This window comes from Garra rufa, chromosome 6, assembly GCF_049309525.1.
Source record: "Garra rufa chromosome 6, GarRuf1.0, whole genome shotgun sequence".
Classification (NCBI taxonomy): Eukaryota; Metazoa; Chordata; class Actinopteri; order Cypriniformes; family Cyprinidae; genus Garra; species Garra rufa.
The window spans coordinates 56,193,893-56,209,249 of NC_133366.1; the positions used below are offsets into that span (position 1 = coordinate 56,193,893).

The 15,357-nt window shown below is 37.0% G+C and overlaps 1 protein-coding gene across 1 annotated transcript in view; it reads right to left on the reverse strand.

Annotated features, from left to right (window-relative positions):
* Nucleotides 1-2,088: 2,088 nt before the first annotated feature.
* LOC141336561 (receptor tyrosine-protein kinase erbB-4-like) overlaps nucleotides 2,089-15,357 on the reverse strand; it is an 85,402-nt gene continuing 72,133 nt past the window's right edge. The window contains exons 14-15 of the mRNA XM_073842245.1: nucleotides 10,145-10,478; nucleotides 2,089-8,249 (exon numbers count right to left, since the gene is read on the reverse strand). Coding sequence (XP_073698346.1) covers nucleotides 7,567-8,249; nucleotides 10,145-10,478 — 1,017 coding nt within the window. The 3' untranslated portion in view covers nucleotides 2,089-7,566. The remainder of the gene's footprint in view (nucleotides 8,250-10,144; nucleotides 10,479-15,357) is intronic.

Here is a 15,357-nt window from a genome sequence, read left to right on the forward strand (position 1 = left end):
AATGAGTTATTATCATTTTCATGACATTCAAGGCATCCTTTGTTATGTGACAAAATATCTTATCTCAAATGTGTGTGATTTTGCGGCATCCTCACGGGACGGTTTTAACATTGGATAACAGGCTGGATGACAGGATAACTTTAAAGTCATTTTTCTCAGTTCTGCACTCGGCGTAGTTACTGCCTTTTTGCTTTGTAGGGCAGTATAGCATTGCTCAACCATTACTAAATGCTAAACCACAGCAGCCGGGAAAATATCCAATATGAAATGCTAAAGTGTTTGGTGGCAATCATTCTGTTGGATTCAAAAAATTATATTTTGTAATGGGATTCAGTCAATGAGATTGCTCTAGTGATTGGCCCATAGGTTACCTGTAGGCTGAGGCATATCGATGGGCACGTTGAGGGAAAATGAAAGACTCTTGCTTGGTGGCTTTTGTGCCTCATCTGTCCACTGCAGGGAATGTAATATGCGTCCTATAATGAAAGCTCTCAGGGGAACTCTTCCACTGCTTAGTGGTCCATACCGGGCCCACTCAATCACGAACGCAGCGCGTGCTGATGTACCGACAGGGCTTTCAGTAACACCAGGCTGTGTAGTCTGGAAAAATGCCTTCTATCGCCTTTAGCGCCTTACACTTTCTTGCCACATGACGAAGCACAACATTCATCTCTGCATTTATGGAAACGAAGATGCTCAGCTTCACAATGTGAAAATAGAATAGCATTACTCTGTTGTGAAAGAGAACACCATTGCCTTCTCCTCTGGTTTAGTTGGTTCATTATTGCAGACAGCTGCAGTATATTATTCAGGTAAATATGACTCTAAAGGCGATTCTTTATAGTATCGGCTATATTTAAAAATGACTAAAGCAAACACTGTAGTCCTGAATTTAGAGATGAGGGACCAGGAAACCAGTGTATTCCAGACTTTGTACTCTTTAAAGGAAAAGTTCAGCCAAAAATGAAGATTCTATCATCATTTACTCACCCTTACGTCATTCTAAACTCATTTGTGTGAAGAATCGTAAGAAATTTAGAAAAAAATAAAAATAAAAACAGACACCATACTGAGTAAATGATGACAGAATTTTTATTTTTTGCATGAACTATTCCTGTAGGCGAGCAATTGCTGAAGTTAATTTTCCGGCATTTTTCAGGTTCGGTTCACACATGAGTAATATGAAAGCATCTAATTTGATCCTAATTTAGAGCATATTACCCAATCAAATGAATTATTTATTATAGAATGCAGAGGTTTTCATAAAAGACAGCGGCAGTACGCCATCACAGCTGGAGAGATCAGGTCATATTTAGATCCAGAGATTCTGATCATTTCTCTTCAAGGAAAAATCCATACAGAATGTCACAGGTAAAGAGGGGAGGGCTGGGAAAATGATGGATTGCATCTATCACACTCAATTATGTGCTTGAGAAAAGTGATTTGACTCAGTATGAGAGGGGGGAAAAAGAAAGACAATACTGATCACACCTTCTTACAATATTGGATTTCCAGTGACAACACCATAAAATGTCACTGCGGGGGAAAGAGCAGAATCTGTCATGCACAAGTACACAACACAAATAATCACGTTTTATCATCTTGTGTTGTGATTATCAGAGGTATTAAGTTTTAAAGTGGTTGCAATGCAATTTAGGTAAAAGTGCAAGAACTTTCATTAGATTGCGGTTTAAAGCACAATAAAAATCCATGTAAAACAATGGTTCTGCTGAAACAAAGTGATGAATATGCAGTCAAGAGCACATGGCCAGAACATCTAGTGGTTCACAGTGACATTTTGATGTTATATCCCATCTTTTTTGAGATTCTTTCAAAGTATGTGATTTTGAAATCTGAAAGCTTTCGGACGTGGTATATCTGATTTTAAGAGAGTGAAATTCTGAATCATTGCCTTCAGATGATGCAGACTTGACAGACTCTCGCCTTCCATCAAGACATTCAAAACGCTGTGGAAAAAATGTCAGAATCTGACATTCAAAAAGCAAAAATCTCTGAGCCATCTTAATGTCATGAGTAAAGATTGTGAGATGCATTCGCTTTCGAAAAAAAAAAACACAGGCTCGTATATCAGGTGTTGTATTTATTTATTTATTTATTTATATTAAATTAAAAATATAGATTCAGGTAACAAAACTGTGAAACAGTATTTAAATGCTCTAGCTTTGGGGAATGAGAAAGCTGTGGTGAGGAAATTTACTGTGACCAGAGCTGAAGATGGGCGTCAAAAATGACAAGACTTGACTTTAGTTTTGATGAGCCGTCACTCAATAACAACGCGGCCAAATGAACACTCCAGGCAATTAGTTCACTTGACAGTGTGAATAATACACTCTGACTTATGAATCTCTTGGAGGAACACCATGGCGGATGTATTTGAGAAGGTTGAGCTCAGAAACTGTCATTTTTCACCGTGTTTGAACTCGCAGCCCTCGGCTAAGCCTGAGCTCACGGTGCGGTTGGCTGCAGATGTGAAGAGATGGGAGATTGTGCATGAATATGAATTACATACTGAGAAAGAACTAGACACTACCGATATGACCAGGACTAAAGTCAGGGAAAGCCTAACTGGAGCTGGAGTTGAGAAAGATTCCTGGGAGATACAAATGCTATCGTCACACAGCTGCAGATTCCCCACGCTGAATTCTGTACAAAAAGAGTAAATTGTGGGGTGATGGAGAAAGGCTATACCTGACAGAAAAAGAAAAAAAAAACATCTCCTACCTCTTGAACACGGGCAGAGGTTAAAGAACACAAAAAGCACCAAGCCGGGCTACATACGGTCACGAAAAACACACCGAAGTACTAAAAGAACCTGCAAGATCTACAAAATCAAATATGTGCTGTTCAAATTACAGATATATACAGCCATCAAATAAGAATAACCGGTCACACACAATATAAGTGAACAAAACATAATGGGGAAAAAAAGATCAGTCCAAAAAGAGCATAAGTTTCCCAGCTATTTACAAATACATCTGGCCAATTCAACTGTCTATAAAAATACTATTCACATTTTCTCATTGACATACAGTAGTAAAATCATGAGGAACAACCATTCCAAATGTCAATGTTTCAGGAAGGTGTTTTTCTTCCCCTTATTTGTCCTTTGTAATATAAAACATTTTTTTTTATTTTTTTATCTGTGCTTAGTCTACCGATACTTTCGGACTACCTTGCCACATGCAAAATAAGTTCCAGTGAGCATTTCAAAAGAACAATACAAAAAAGGGGGAACAACTATTGAGAACAACCCAAAAGAACAAACCTGTGCTTGTTTTCATATGCAAATGCACACGCTCAGATCAGCAAAGGTAGACTCAATAATAATATAATTGTTGGTCTTAAACATTTAGTGCCCTATCATACTGTAAGTACCTTAACAGTAATGTGATAAACTGAAACGCATTGTATTTTGTAAAGCTTATTGCCTCTCTAAACTGTAAAATATATGATGGCATGGTCATTATAAAAAGAGCTGTAGGGCCCATTAAAACATATTAAGGGACTTTTATGTGCCTGAATCATGTATATTGCAACTAGCTGATAAAAATGGCAAAGATGAGGGAGAAAAAACAAATAAAAATGATCAAAGGGTGAATTCACTAAGCAGCTGTGCTACTTTTGCATTCAATTTTTGAACGCAACCAACGTCTGGTTTACCCAGACACTGAATGTGATAAACTAGTTTCTGTGCTGTATTTACTGTAAATTAAGTGTTTATTTTTTTTTTTTGTACAAATGTAAATTGGGTTCATAAACTTTTTGCTATTGGCTTATTACTCCTAAAGGAAATCAGGCTGTAAACTTAAGCACATACAAAACCAGTCATAAGGGTACATTTTTTGAAACTGAAACTGCATGGTTAGGATATGACAATATTTGGCTGAGATACAACTATTTGAAAATCTGGAATCTGAGAGTGGAAAAAAATCCAAATAATGAGAATATCGCCTTTAAAGTTGTCCAAATGAAGTTCTCAGCAATGCATATTACTAATCAAAAAGTTTTGATATATTTACAGTAAGAAATGTACAAAATATCTTCATGGAACATGATCTTTACTTAATATCCTAATGATTTTTGGCATAAAAGAAAAATTGATAATTTTGACCCATACAATGTATTTTGGCTGTTGATACAAATATACCAGTGGTACTTACGACTGGTTTTGTGGTCCAGAGATATTGATCTGTAGCTATGTTTCCATCACCCTGTTTTTATCAGAAACAAGTGGTGGAAATGGAAAAAAAAAATCCCTTAATTCTCAAGTTTTTCGCTCAAGGTGGTTTTTGAAAAACCACTGTAAAAAGTTGTCACCAGTTTCAAATTAAAAACTTAAGTTTAGCAGCTGCCTTAACATTTTAAGTTATATCAACTTAAAATACAAGTAATTTCAACATAAGTTAAACTTAAAATTACAAATTAATTGTATTGTTGTGAGTTGAAATTACTTGTTGATTTGCAGCTGCTGAACTTAAGTTGAAACTGGTGAAATCTTTTTACAGTGTAGTGATATGTAGTGCCAGTTTATCAAAAAGTCACAATTTTGTTCTCGAAGTTTTATGCGATATTCCAAATTTGTGCACGAGTGAAATTTACAACTTTGGATGGAAACCCAACTATTGACTGAATAATGGAGAAGAGCATGACGGCCAAGCATTGTATCTAGATGTGCAGTGTAATAAAGCATACTTTAAGCACAGGAACTTAGTGAAATCAGCCCTCATTTTTTCAAAGAAACAGAGAAAAAGTGGAACATAAGCCTTTTAACGATATCTCACTACTCTTCACATAATTATCTTCAAGCCCCTTCAGGTATATATGTATACACAAGTTCATGTCAAGATGTCTTCCTCATGTTCTTCTAGATTCTGCTAAAAGTGAGTCACCAAATGAACAATGTGCAGTGAGATAAAATGTTTGTGCTCCATTCAAAACCTCATTTCCTAGAGTTCCTATAAAGTGGAAATGGTTTAAAAAAAGAATGAGTTCCATCGTCTACCAATGGCGAAACAGTCACCTTCGCATTTCAGGCATCCTTCTCCCTCCATTTTGGTCTAGTTGTTCCTCACTTGATGGATTTAGATCTTTACCCACCCTGTATTCACAGCAGTTGCTACATATATAGATTTAGACACCCTGACCTGCGGTGACGTATCAGTAGCGTATGCACAAAGTCCTTGCCTTTAACTGGGTTAAGAGACAGGTTTTCAAGAAGGCTGTACTTCTTTGGGCTTTTCATAACCTTAGCCAGAATCCTTTAGATAACTATTGGGTTCATCATAAATACAAGAAAGAAGAATAAAAATATAATTTGGCCTTAGTTCTACACACTGTACTTCACAACTGTTAATTAAACTAGTTTCCAAACTCTATAGGAGCAAATGAAGCAACTTCAAGTACCAGTTTCATCCTGTAAAAACGTCTTATATTATTGTTATAAGTAATCTTAGCGTTCCTTTACTGCGAGCCACCTTAAATTCTGCATTATTTTTAAGGTTAAAAGCTTGAGATAAATACTTCAATTAGTAAACATCTGTGTTTGGCAAAATTGCTGCACGTCACTAACATTCCCTGATTTTGTTTCCAGTAGAGAGCCAAAAATGTCATTTGTCTAATCTGTTATCACATGGGAATAGCAATACCCACAATGAAAAGAACTCCGCTCTGTCTTTGTGATGTTCATTAATTAAAGTGCTCCATGTAACCGTAAACCTTCATATTCATAAGCACAAAAAAAAGCATACAAAGAAAAAAAAATGATAGAGGAAAACAAACATATGTGGGAGGGTGGTGTTTGCTATCGTCATGTAGCTATGATTATAATAAATGAGTATTCAATCAGTGCCGTTGGTGTTTAAAACAAACTCATGCGGCTGTGCCAGGCTGTTAAGTGCTATAAAACCATTTCACATCTCCAAACCAGCAAAACAACAACATTATTCCTTTTAGCGGAAAAGCATGGTGACTGGCAGTGTTCAAAACTATACACAAATCTGGCCATAGAAACCTGGATGGCGTGGTTTGTACTGAAGATGTAGTTGTTTTTCACTATGCCCGACTAAATTCATATCCGTGTACCTCCTGTGAGAGACAGTTCAAATGGAGTTGACAGATTTGAGGCAGTCTTATCTTTGACCTCAGGGCAAATATTCCATTCATACGTTCTCATTTTGTTCCTCATGATACTGCATGATGGTACTCCTGTCTTCTTGATTTCAAAATGTCCCTCACTGTTGTAGTTTTAATGAACCCAGCTAGAAAAAGCTGCCATCTTGATCGCAAGTCTTGTGCATCTCATCGACTCGCAATGTGGGTAAAGTTTATACAGTTATAACAGTTTTCCGGCCATATTTCAGAAGAGGAGCCAGGTGTGTGCTGTCAAGTCTTCCGTGCAAACCTGGGCCTCCGTAGATGTGAAAATATCCATTTGCCGCCGTACGTCCGTCTACTTGGTCGCTAGTATTGATTTTAGCTTCTAAAGTTCAAGGTAGACCCAATCTGGGTTTTCGTTCCACGCATTAAATGACAAAATAAGGAAGGCTACCTTAAGGTGACAACTCTGTAAGCATACAGATCAATGCTGGCTAGATCAACAATAAAAACGTTATTACAGTAGACTGTTGCAGATCTGCTTTTATGAAGTTATTGATTTTGTGGCGGGCTGATACTGTTCTCAGCACGGAGTGCTTGTCTTCATCAAGTTGCCTTTACGCATGTCGTTTTACAGACGTATAATGCGGACCGCAGGACTATTTTCAGTTAGGAATCGTTCCAGTCTTACTTACAAATCAAAAATGAAGAGAGAACGGCTCAATAGATGTAATAAAAAGTGCCTCGTTTGAGATATTTTGAACAGAATGCGTCTGAAGATGTGCCATTCGAGAAGGTGGTGATCAAAGGTCCCGGTTGACACCATGCTGTAATGAACATATGTTTTGTTGTATATAACAGCATGTAGCATACAGCCAGGCCTGTCGCTTACCTTTTTTTTGAGTCTCAATTAGTAAGCGTCATTGAGGACCGCGACGATATTCCCAATCCAATGGATTTGCATACAATCTGCCTCATTAAAATCATGTATGAAGTGATAAAATAAACTATGCTAACCGAAGTCATAAATTACAGCAGATCATATCGTAGCTTCAAACAAGATAAAGGATAAACATTTCTGTAATTGCACAAAAGAATGACTCCTCTCTGCTATTGGATCAACCCACGTTGCTTTCAATGAGATGAGTGTAATATCTACCAAATGTGGGAAGAGTACCGCTTTCCAAAAGCTGGGCTCAGGTAGGGGGAAACAGGTCTTAATGGTGATTGAAGTGAGGAGAGACAAGCAGGAAGGAGCTTTGATTGATGTGGCCATCTGTGACCAATGCCTCTGGAGGAGAAGCTCACTCAGGTGGATCAGTTCCAGGTTATTGGAGGTTGGGTGTTAAATCCAGTTCAGAGAGGAGCGGAGAGATTGGGATGCTGGTGTGAGAGCCAGGGTGAGACTCTCTCTTTACCTCCACCTTTCCTTGTTTGTCTCGGTTGTTGTTGCTACACAACAGTGTTTCTCTGGCGGTAGGGGGGAGGCGGCAAAACGGTACCCGGTTTTAGCGCATATTCGGACAGGTACTCCTGGTTCTCGGCGACGGCGGGTCGGATCCGACCGTTTTGCCGGTAGAAGAAGCGTGTGCTGCAGTCCTGCAGATACTCTGGGTTGTGGAGAGTGGCCTTGGGGGGAAGACTGTGCTGCCAGTACTCAGGATTGTCAAATGTCTTTTTGGGCTTTATGTCAGCCTTAATGGTCCCGGAGTGAGCGGGATGGAGGGTGTGCGTCGGATGGAGGGTGTGTCCGGGATGGGCAGAGTGGAGGGTGTGGCCTGAGAGGGTGGAGATGCTTGGTTTGCCTTGGTAGAGAGGCTGTGTGGTGACGTGGGCATTGGATGCCGCTGGTTGCATGGTTTGGGAAAGGTTCTGGCTGTTGGAAGCTGCTGCTGCTGCTACTACTGCTGCCGCTGCTGCTGTGTGTGCCACAGGGACTCCGTTCTTCCGCAATACGTCGTGACTCTTTTCCCCAGAGTTATGGAAGGTGTTGAGGTACAGCGGGTCATTGACATACTCATCCTCCACTTTGGGCTGCCCGTTGGCGGTACTGTGGTAACCTCGTTCGAGAGTGTGGACCTCTCCGTTTCTGCGATGGGTGACAAAGGGGTTCTCCTCCACAGGGTTGAGATAATCTGTATGAGAAAAGAGAAAAGAGCTGTCAGAAAAGAGGAGGATGGCAGGCTGAGAACATTGTGGCAGCTAGCGCTCTGAGGTAAAGCCGACTGCCATTGATCTCAGCAGGATTTCTATACAGACTCAACAGAATGCTCTCTGAAGTTTTAGAGTTGTAGTAAATCCGAGTTCTTTCCATGAACATTTTTTGCTAGAGTATACTTCAGCATACTTTTTCAGAAGAATGCAAATTATTATTGAGGTTACAAAGTGTGCTAGCGAGCCCATGACTGTGCAAGAATTAACAAAAATTAGCCCAAGATTCAGTAGCTTCAAACTATCCTGAACTTTTAATGTCTTAGCAACTTTTAACACTTGTTTTGACATTTCAAAGGGATTAATAACTGCTTTGAACCCTTATGAGAAACTGCTTGATAGTATGTTTAACACAGCTTTAGTGGGCACTAACTACAATTTTGTATGGTAGCACTGTGAAAAAAACAGTGGCTAGTTGTTTAGCATTCCTGTAGGTAAATTAACACTTTTGTTTCTTAGGTTATATAACCGATAAAATTTGTGTCTTGATCAGAGTTGGGGGTAATGCATTACAAGTAACGCAAGTTACACAATCTTACTTTTTTCAAGTAACTAGTTACTTTTTCAAATAAGTAATGCTATTTTTTTTTTTTTTTTTTGCTATTTATTGATGGAATAGAATAAATATGAACATGCATTAATTCATCTCACTTACTCACTCACAAAAAAAAATACAGATTCAGTATTCCTTAAAATTAATAAAGACAGTGAAATGCAACTCAGAATATGACGCAAACCTGCAATAATTAAATATGTTACATAATATCAAAATATCCTTTACAAATACAATTATCCTTCATATATTTAATCCCATTTTATTAAACAGCGTCTTGGCTGCTGACTTCAGATGATCCAATTCAACCACACTAATAATTTTTCATAAAAAGTAACTACGTTTTTTTTTTTTTTTTAATTTTCAGTCGAAGGGCAACTAAAGAAGCGATGTAAGTCATCACTGCTTTCCAAACTATAAGAAGAGGAGAAAAGGATGGGAAGATACATGTGGATGAATAAAACTTCCTAAAGACCTGTGTCTTTGTTCTCTCCACTTTAGCCCTGATGCCTTTGAAGCTTTTAGTAGACCACAGCTACTGAAAGAGCTTCAAATGGCAGAGACAAGAAACGCATGACGCTGCAGCCACTGAAGGAGTTTCTTAGCGCAGATTTCACTATATATCTGGGATCTTTTAAATAATGTAATTCTTTCACATATTTCAGTAAGAGACATTATTTATGTTAAATTAAGCCTTACAAGTACCCAGGGTTTCCTTTAAGGGAAAGTCAAAGGGAAGGTCACAGTTCTGCCATTCTGTCATCATTCACTGTATGACTTTCTTTGGAAGATAAAAGAACATATTTTGAGATGTCTCAGTATTTTTGTGTTTGTACAATGAAGTCTGTGGTCTCCACAACTGTTTGGTTTCCAACATTGTTCAAAACATCTTTTGTGCTCCACAGAAGTCAGTCAGTCATATAGTTATGAAACCACATAAGGTCGAGTAAATGACAGCATTTAAATTTTTAGGTGAGCTATCCTTTTAAAACGACCAGAGTGGATATGGTGAAATTTACACAGATGAACAAGCAAAGGTTGTATTAACTTTGTAAATATGCAAAATCACTAACACAGGGTTTTCAAATTTACAAAGTGAAATCTCAAAACACAACTACACAGAATTAATAACTAACCACTGGGTAAACATAAAGAGTGTGAATCAACTGAGGGTCACAAATCACACTGGATAAATAATTTCACGTGCAAAAAGCGTAACAAATCTCCTCTATCACTCCTGCTCGCTCCAGTTTATCCTTTGAGTACCTGAGGGCTTTTTGTCCTGCATGGCACTCATGTATCCATCCTGGTCGGTCTCAGCTCTGGCTCCACGCTCACACAGTATCACAGTTGGATCTGCGCTGTAGCGCTGGCCACTGCTGTCCTCCCCGGTGCTCGCCCTGGGTGAAGCCTTCTTCCTGAGAGTGCCATTACAGCGGCTGTCTTCAAATGCCTCCGAGGGGCCCGAAGCCCCCTGCTGGGCCATAGATTGCTTCTGAGTAGAACAACCTGGGCTGACCGCGGACACAGCCACAACCCGCGGGATAGTGGCCATCATCTCTTCCATGCCGAAGCTGCCGTCCTGGTACGCGAACTGGTTCTGCAGAAACAAAAATGAGCCTTTTTAGTATCTTCGGCACAATCTATTTCTGTTTGCTTTACAATTAAACACTTGAAGAGAGGCAAATATTTAATGCTAGCAAGGCTCCAAATATTAATACAGTTTATGAGATTTAATGAAAACTTGGCAACAGTGAATGAACAGACAAGAGTGTAGGAACACAGCTCTCCTGATGCAATTAGAAATCTCATCACAATTAAACTATTAGTTTTTATCTTATTCCTAATCCTTAGACTCTCTCCATCTGTCTGTCTTTGTTTCTTGTTCTTTCTGTGAACTTTCTTTTCGTTAAGTGTTGTGGCGGCAGTACTATAGCAAAAAGGCCAAGGATGTTTGTTTTAAGGTATAAGATGGTAAAACCATGTTACTTTAACACCATAGTACTAACTGATCACCAAATTCATGGATTATGGTTGGTGTTAAAAACAAAAATAACAACTTCATTCAACATTTTTTCGTAGCTTTATAAAATTAATGTTGAACCACTGATGTCACATGGACTATTTTAAAGATGTTCTCACTACCTTTCTGGGCTTTAAATGTGTCAGTTGCACTACTGTCTATGCAGGGTCAGAAAGCTCTCAGATTTCATCAAAATATCTATTTGTGTCACCGAAGATGAACGAAGGGCTTAAAGGTTTGAAATGACATGGATGGGTAATTAATGATGGAATTTTAATTTTGGGGTGAACTATCCTTTTAAAATGCCATATGTGTCCCTTGACCACAAAACCGGCAATAAGGGTCAATTTTTTAAAACTAAGATTTATACATCATCTGAAAGCTGAAGATTTCCATTGATGTATGTGGGTTGTTAGGATAGGACAATATTTGGCTGAGATACAACCATTTGAAAATCTGGAATCTGAGGACGCAAAAAAATCTAAATACTGAGAAAATCGCCTTTAAAGTTCTTAGCAATGCATTTCTAATCAAAAGTTTTGATATATTTATGTTAGGAAATTTACATGGATCATGTTCTTTACTTAATATCCTAATGATTTTTGGCACAAAAAAAAATAAAAAAATAAAATACAATGTATTTTTTGGCAATTGCTACAAATATACCTTCTTAAGACTGGTTTTGTAGTCCAGGGTCACATATTATGAAGCGAGTAATTTTATATCTGTACATATCATATATCTTTTCTTTTAGAAAGTGCCCATTATTGGATAATCTTGTGAATAAAAGGCTTCAGAAATTGCATTTGGGTATTCAAGAAACCAACTTTGCAGTATACAAGGAATAAAAAAATATTTTAAATATATAAAATACCTAACACAAACTAATAATGAATTTTTTTTTCAATATTTAGATCAAAGTAATTTAAAATACACACATTCCTACAATCAAACGGTACATTCAATCATACCACGCAGCCATACATATATATATATATATATATATATATATATATATATATATATATATATATATATATTTGTTTAGGAAATTACTAACTCTGTTTCTATTCCTGCATTTAGTAAAATTTTAAAATATTTTCACTATCACTATTAAAAGTAACTGTTTTTCTATTTAAATATATTTTAAAATGTAATTTATTGCTGTGATTTCAATGCTGAATTTTTAGCATCATTACTTTAGCCACATGATCCTTCAGAAATCATTCTAATATTCAGGTTTGCTGCTCAAAAAATGTTTATTATTATGTTTAAAAAAGCTGACAAGAATTTTTTCAGGTTTCTTTGATGAATAGAAAGTTCAGAAGAACAGTATTTATTTGAAATAAAAATCTTTTGTAACATTATAGATGACTTTATCATCACTTTTGATCAATTCAATGCATGCTTGCCAAATAAAAATATTAATTTCTAAAATCCCCCCCCCCCCCCCTTTTTAAAAAATAAAAGCTTTTTATTTTAGATAGGTCTTTGGATCTATTAATCAATGAATCCTCAAAAAAACGTATAATAATAATGCTGTATTTTGGATCAAATAAATGCAGGCTTGGTGAGCAGAAGAGAATTCCTTAAAAACATCAAAATATTACTGTTCAAAAGCTTTCGACTGGAAGTATAGTCAAAAATATAGTTATATAAAATAATAATTAATAAAGTAGTTTTTAATATGTATGCCAACCCCCCAAAAATGAGCTTTTATCCTAGTATCCCATTAAACATTTACAACGATGAGCCGAAACACACATGCACAAAAATGTGCTTTTTTCATTATGCTCAAACTTCAAAACATTTTGAGTAGAGATGAATTTGAGTTAATATTGCAATCCGTTGTTTGGGTTATTTGGCAGAGTTTTGTTTTCCCAAAGCTCAGTTTATACGGCAAACTGCAGGCGAAAGATTTCTGTAATGTTCCAAAGAGGCTCTGAAGGATTGATGTCCCTCATTGATATTCATACCGCTCACTCTCTTTTCTCTCCCAGTTAGACGAAAACAAAATGCAAGTTAGAATGCAAAATGGCACACATGGTTAGCGAACACGGTCCAGGCGAAAAGAGGAAACATTTCATCACACCCACCCCTCCCACACACTCTCACACCATCGCTAAATCCGCTCTAAGTCGCTGGCAAAGACTGATTGAACCCTGAGATTTTGTCTTTCTAAGTTACAGTTAAGAGCTGATTGAGACGCATCTCAATCGGATGTCCTTTCCCTTCACCACTGCGCACACCAACAGTTAATAGCATGCTCATGGCTCACTAACGCAGAGCAAATACCCACTCTGGACTTCCTGTCTATGGGCAAATATCATCTTCACTTTAGTGAGGACCCAGTTATTTACACTGGCATGCCTCCGTAATGAAAGCCCAGGCATGGAGCCCATTATAGGCACACGTATTAAGGGCGACTTAATTTTTTTCCTCCGCTCCACAGGAAAACCTTAATGCAAGTCACAAAAGCACTGCTGCTTTTGAAAATGCTAAGACAAATTGGCACCTGTAAATAAAAAAAAGACTGTGAATTTCAGCATTTCAATACCCTTTATCAATAGGGGGGCATTATTGAGTGAGACTTCCTTTTCTTTTGTCATCGCGTTCGTGATTTCATATTTCAACGGCAGACAGGTTCGTTCTGGGAGAGTGGAGCATCTGTCAGCGCAGGAATGGTGGGCCGGGCTTTCTGGGATGCTCGCGTGGGCGGCACTTAATTGGCTAGGGGAGCATCCATCCACTCCAAGGTCAACGTCAGTTAGATGATGGACTCATCTGAAAACTCAATTCAGCCTCAGACAAGCAATAAATAGAGCTTCATGGAGTGAGTACTAAAAGTGCATTAAAATGTAAAAGGTATCCTAAAATATGTAAATATGTGCAAACTATCTAAATGTGGATGCATGATGCATGTGTCAACGCATCAATGACCTCTTGTCCTTTGCCTACTAAAGACATATTTCAATATTTGACAGGAATCGTGCTATCCTGAAGAGTGCCAAAGTAAATTGCTTCTCTCTAAACTTTTATCAAAACAGAAATCTATGGCTTACTATTATTTAAAGTGTTCAGATGAAGTGATAGAAATTTAAAGAGCTGCAGTGATGACAGTGCAGTGATTTTGAAAAACTTATCTTACAGTCAGATTTAGCCACTAAAAACTGATTCTAAAGTCCCTTATAAGTTATAATAAGATGCTTTCAGTGAGAAGTTTGGGGTTGGTCTAATTTCTTTAAGGTTCTCCAATGCTGCATTTTATGAAAGCCCTTTTTTTACCACTGAATAGAGAATAAAATAAAAGGTAATTGTGAGTTTTTATTTTGCAATTGCGAGCTCGAATCTCACAATTATGACTTTTTTTTTCTCAGAATTGCATGATGTAAACTTGCTATTGCGAGTTATAATGTCAGAATTGCAAGAAATAAACTTGTAATTCTGATTTTTTTCTCTGAATTGCATTACATAAATTCACAATCGCGAGTTATAAAGACATAATAGCAGGATATAAACTCACAATCACAAGAAATTAAGCCAGAATTGCAAGATAATTTTTCCTCACAATTCTGATTTTATTATAAAGTCCAGTTCTGAGGGGAAAAAAGACTGATATGTTTTAAGAATTCTGACTTAATAACTAACAATTGCGTGTTATAAAGTGAGAATCGTGAGATATAAACACGTGGTAACAAAGAACCAATTCTCACTATTAACTAGCATGCATATTACTTATCATATATTGGCTGTTTATTATTACTTAAAAAGCACATATTAATGCCTTGTTCTGAATGACCATATTTTAGATATTCATTGTCAATTCTGAGAACTGTGAGTTATAGTTTGTGTGATATAAACTCACAATTGCAAGAAATAAAGTCGGAATTGCAAGATAAAAACTCACAATTCTGACTTTTTTTCCTCATAATTTGACTTTTTTCAGATATAAACTCACAATTGTTTTTTTCTTGCAATTGTGAGTTTACAACATGCAGTACTGACTATAACTTGCAACTGTGAGTTTATATTATGCAATTCTGAGAAAAAAGTCAGAACTGTGAGTTTCTATCTCACAATTCTGACTTGCAATTGCATGTTATAAAGATATAAAGAGAGATATAAACTCATAATTCTGAAAAAAGAGTCACAATTGTAAGATTTAAACTCGTTATTCTGAGGAAACTCACAATTTTTTTAGAACAGCAGTTGTAAAAATTCTCAATTGTAACTTTTTTCTCACAATTAGTGTTTATATCTTTATATATAGTTAAGTTTATATCTAACAATTTAGTTTTTTTTCTTGCAATTGTGAGTTTGCCATGCGATTCTGAGAAAAAAGTCAGAACTGTCAGTTTATAGCTTGTAATTCTGACTTTAAAGCTCGCAATTACGAGAAAAAAAAATTCTCAGAATTGCAAGTTTTTATCATGCAACTCCAACAAATATAGTCTGA